The 4,993-nt window shown below is 40.4% G+C and overlaps 1 protein-coding gene across 3 annotated transcripts; it reads left to right on the top strand.

The window, feature by feature from the left end:
* The first annotated feature begins 1,334 nt into the window (after positions 1-1,334).
* Positions 1,335-4,662, top strand: LOC115390859 (polymeric immunoglobulin receptor-like). Of its 3 annotated transcripts, none has more exons than XM_030094888.1 (8): positions 1,335-1,397; positions 1,571-1,897; positions 2,023-2,343; positions 2,621-2,917; positions 3,322-3,360; positions 3,506-3,601; positions 3,692-3,756; positions 3,936-4,662. In XM_030094888.1, exons 1-8 carry the CDS (start codon positions 1,361-1,363, stop codon positions 4,086-4,088), a joined length of 1,335 nt encoding a protein of 444 aa, XP_029950748.1. In that variant the 5' UTR covers positions 1,335-1,360; the 3' UTR covers positions 4,089-4,662. The 3 variants fall into 3 exon arrangements, with proteins under 3 accessions (XP_029950748.1, XP_029950750.1, XP_029950747.1); XM_030094890.1 differs by lacking the exon at positions 1,335-1,397 and having other exon boundaries at positions 1,435-1,702; positions 1,814-1,897; XM_030094887.1 differs by lacking the exon at positions 1,335-1,397 and having other exon boundaries at positions 1,435-1,897.
* Positions 4,663-4,993: the final 331 nt, after the last annotated feature.

Below are 4,993 nucleotides of genomic sequence, written 5' to 3'. Positions count from 1 at the left end.
ATAAATTCCCCTATCACTCTATTGAAATTTAGTCCGCCCCAAATTTGACAGGCGATGGCGGGATCCTTTGAAAAGAACCCCCCACCCACCCCCAGCCTTGCGGGAGCTACGCGGGTATACTTGCAGTATTTAAGCTCAATAAATTCAGATAATATTATAAATCAAACACTTGTCCGGTAAATTGAAAACCTGCCGGTCACGTTGTCCGGTGCCATTTTTTCATAGCGGAAACCCTGGTCGGAAATCGCTAACTTTGTGAGACAGAAAAATGGATTGATGCTTTGCATAAAGAAAAGAGTAAGGATGATAAAACAAAGGATAAGGATGAAAATGACGATGTAAACCCTGAGGATAGTGTATCACATGGTGTATCACAGGTGTCAGTGATCAAAGCAGTAAAAACCAAGAGCTCATTGGTTAGTCGTTCATCAGTCGCATCCTCCAGATCATCATCAGTTCGTGCTGCTGCAGAAGCCAAGTTAGCTGGACTAATGGAACGTGCTGCTGTCTTGTCACATCAGACTCTATTGGATATGTGCCTATTTTACTGAATGACATAGACAGATAGATAGATAGATAGATAGATAGATAGATCGATAGATAGTAGACAGAGTTGGAAAGTAACGTAATGGCATTATGTATTTAGAATGCAAAATAAGAGTAACTGTATTCCATCACAGTTACAGCTTCAATTTGATGTATTCTAATTACAGTTACTTTCTCCAAAAAAGGGATCTCTTGTAGGGATTACTTTGTGGCAGTGGTTCTCGAACACTGTGTGTGCTGTGGGATTTTGTGACAGCCAGTTATGACCCTCTGTTTGTGGCTTGTTGCTCTCTACTGTCATCTCTTTTTCTCGCTTTCTATCCTCTAAACTCCAACCAGAGCAGCAAAAAGGCCCCACCTGCTTCAGAAAGTCTGAGCTTCTGCAGGTTTCTTCCTGTTGATAAGGAGGTTTTTCTTCTTACAGTCTCTTACACTCGCTCTTGTGGAATTGCTGGGTTTTTCTCTGCGAGTTCCTTTAGATGACTGTGCTGTATTTAGTGCAAATTAAAGTGAACTGGATTGAAACTGAATGGTAATGATAATGATGAGTAATTCATGCCAAATAAATCAAATTTACTAATATCAACAAATTATCTTGTTACACACCGGAACATTTTCACTCATTTCACACTGTGTATAACGATTGCTGTCTTTGTGCAAAAGTTAACAATAGGACAAAAAAAAAAAAAAAAAAAAAAATGCAGAAATGAAAGTGCTCAAGATTGACATGGCATGTTGGTACATGTGGGCGTAAGAATTTGAAGAAGCAGGAAGTCCCCTCTTAAAGTTTCTGTTTCCTTGACATGTCACAAAGATGCCGAGGCGCCGAACCCTGCTCATCCTCCTCTGCAGTAAGTCCTCTGGATTAAAACACTAAATAACCTTGTTTCCTTGAAAGAAATTAAGGAGTCTGGCACTAAGGAGCAAATGCTTAATAATTGCCACTCATTATTTTATTGTGCATTTTTTCAAAACAGGACAAATGAAAAGAAAAGGCCTTGTTTTCTATTGTTTTCCTCTGCAGTCTCTGCAGGTTGTGTAACCGGAACCACAGGATTGATAAAAGTTTTTGGATACCTGGGAGGAGATGTGAATGTAACCTGCCCCTACGATCCTGGTTATGAGAATTATGAGAAGTACCTGTGCAAGAACAAATGTGACGACAATGATGTTCTTATTACCACAACAGACAACAAAAATGTCAGATTCTCCATCTCTGACAAGAAAAACATTGCAAAGTTCCTCGTGACAATCTCAAATGTTACAGCTTCAGATGCTGGAAAATACTGGTGTGGAGTGACCAGGACTGGAAAAGATCTCTACCAAGAAGTGAAGATACAATTAACAAAAGGTACATATAGCGTCTCCATTATATCATTTATACCACAAATTAAAATACAAATAAATGCTGAATATGAAATGTCCGTGGTTCTGGACCCTCAGTAAGCTTTGTGATGAATTTTGTCTTATCCGCAGACAGTTGCTGCAGCGATGTGGTTAAAACTCAAAGTCACGAGGAGGGTTCGGTGTCCGTCACTTGTCCCTATGCTGCCGAACACCAGACCAATCTGAAGTACATCTGCAGAGGAAGTCAGCCCTCCACATGTCTGCAGCGGGCAGTGGTCACCTCTGAGAGGACATCAGACCCGCGGTTCACACTCACTGATGATCAAATGTCAAGGAAATTCACAGTGACCATCAGCCAGCTGGCCCGAGCAGACTCTGGACAGTACCTCTGTGGTGTTCGTTCAGACGCTGGACTGGATGTTTTTTCTGCTGTTCAGCTGGAAGTGAAAGGTAAGAGTTCGTCGCAATACTGAAGCATTTCACAACGTGAGAATCAGACCATTTTCCCTTGAAAAAAAAAAGAAAGAACGAAAGCACATTTTTCACTTGAAAAATTCAAATGCAATTTACAAGCACATTTCAAAACATCAGAACAAAGTGGAAATGTTCATTTGTCTATCAAGCATATTTGCACAATGAAATGCACCATAATTCCGTTGATGCGCGCCCATCAGCACAGTCTAAAATGTCATCAGTTCATTAAGAATATTTTGGATCTTTCTGTCAGAGTGGTGCTGTGTGGCGTCCAGCAACGTGACAGGCACTGAGGGACACTCAGTCACTTTGCAGTGTCCCTATCCACCTCAGCATCAGCATAACAGAAAGTTCCTCTGCAAGGGAGACCGGCGCAACAACTGCACAGACGTGGTGAAGAACAGAAGCAGGTTCACCCTGCAGGACGACATTTCCTCCAGCACTTTCTCAGTGACGGTGTCCAAGCTGGAGGCAGGAGATGCTGGGACGTACTGGTGTGCCTCACACTCACAGTGGAGAGTCGGAAACTACACCAAGCTTCAGCTGTCAGGTGAGCTCAGTGCCATTGTGGGGGAGATAGAAATAGCTGTACAATGCAAGTGCGATACAGCTTTTCTTGTTTGTTTCACTTCCTTTTGACCCATTTGTGGCTTTATGAAACTTAAGCCACTATCACAGTGCAGCAGTGTGTGTGAGATTCGGATTTCACTCATATTTCACAAATCTATTCATCAGCCAGAAATCACAAACCCAAGTCTGTGAATCTAAAATGACTTTGAATGCACTTAAACATGATGATGATCAGGTGATCTTTTGTCGGAGGTGCAAAAACCTCAAGTTGATCCAAGTGTATGTTTAAAAGTAGAGACATTTTGGTTTTTCTGAACATCAAACATCTCCACCTCCTGAAGTCTGCTGCCGGCAAACAAAGTGAAAAATTCTTTCCTCCCACAGTGTTTCTGCAACGTGACAGCGTGATTCCTCCGTTTACTGGTAAGCCTGCTTTAGGTAAATTCTCACCAACTGAACATTTCCTGTGTGTCTTTTTATAATGTGGGGCCATATCTGTGGTTGTGTTTTTGATGCTGTCACACACTATGTGAGGATGACCTTTCTGTTCTGTTGTGTGTTATTTCAGGTACCACCCTTATCGTAGGTTTCAGCGTGATCCCCGTGGTGCTCATGCTGATATTCACGCTGGTCATGTTTCGGCTCAAATGCCACAAAAGACGAGGTATATTCCACTTTATTCCTGCATGCATTGCACTCTGCAGACAAACCCAGCTGTATATCAGTGTTTAATTGTTTTCACTTGTGTCTCCAGAAGCTGAAGTCTTTGTGTTCAAAAACCAACCAGGGCCAGAAAATGTGGAAGAGACGAGACCAAATGTAAGAAAACATATGTGCTAACTCAAAATAGTGAAACCAGTTGGTATGCAAAGTGTATATAGACTGGATATAATGACAAAGACTTTGCTGACAGATTTCCTTTTGGTCAAATATTGTAACCACACAAGTGGTAGTGCTTTGGTGTGAGTAAAGTTATCTTCATGTTGGTTCTTTCTCAGGTTTGCTCCAATCAAGATTTTGTAGGAAAGGTAAAGCAGAGCTCGTGTTACAACTATGACAACGATGTCGAGGACCAGCCAGAATATGGAAACATCACCAGAACAGACGAAATCTACTGCAATCAAGAAGTGTTCAGAGTACATAGAAAATGAGTATCAAAAGGCAGTGAATGTACTTGTGTGTACTTTGTGATAAGTAATAAGGAGATGTCTCGGAGAAAGCCAGGCAGAAACCATCATATAGGTGGAACATGGTCTGCCTCAGAAGAAATGGCATAAAAATTATTTTAGTGGGTAAAATGGCTCTTTCAAGGTAAGATCTCAGAAACTGCTGAAAAATGTGTTGTGGATTCCACAAAAAAACACACAGAGGGTGAAGATTTTAAAATGCATTCTTTTAATATAACTCCTCGGCTTTCTAAATTAAGATGATGTTCTGTGCAAGACTTCCAGTTTTTTTTTGTTTTTTTTTTGTTTTGCTATGACTGTAAATGTAATGAATTTTCACTTTTAATGTTCTTGTTAATGGATGTCTCTTCTTTAAAAGTGTTTCTGCTTTATAACTTCTGCTGTCAAAGTGTGGGAGGATGAGGAGCAGAGCTTCAGACACATTAACTCCCCGACAACTTTCTCTAACATCAATAGAGTATGTATTTAGAGTTTGAAAATATTGTATCTGTGACACGTGGCTTTAAAGCAATTTTTCCTTTGTAATGTGACGATCAAGCTCACAATAAAATCAGCAATGAAAATGTTTGTTGTAGCAAATTGGTTTTTGTATCATATGTGCAGGAGGTACATGGTCACTTCATTCTATGTCATGCCATTGATCTCACAAAGAAAAAGAAGCACAATATTTCAACACTGTTTGATTGTGTAAAATACAGTAAAGTGTATTTGCAGCATCAAGTTCCTGTTTAAATGTTCTTGGAACAAATGACTCAGCTTTGTCCTATTTTTGCAATGCTATTTAAACCTTTCTGCGATCATATTTCTCATGTTGGGTTGAGTTTGGGAGAATACTGCGACTTCTACAGCCTTCAGCTGCATGAATCTTT

Source organism: Salarias fasciatus, chromosome 6, assembly GCF_902148845.1.
Source record: "Salarias fasciatus chromosome 6, fSalaFa1.1, whole genome shotgun sequence".
NCBI lineage: Eukaryota > Metazoa > Chordata > Actinopteri > Blenniiformes > Blenniidae > Salarias > Salarias fasciatus.
This window is presented reverse-complemented; position numbering and strand designations above follow the sequence as displayed.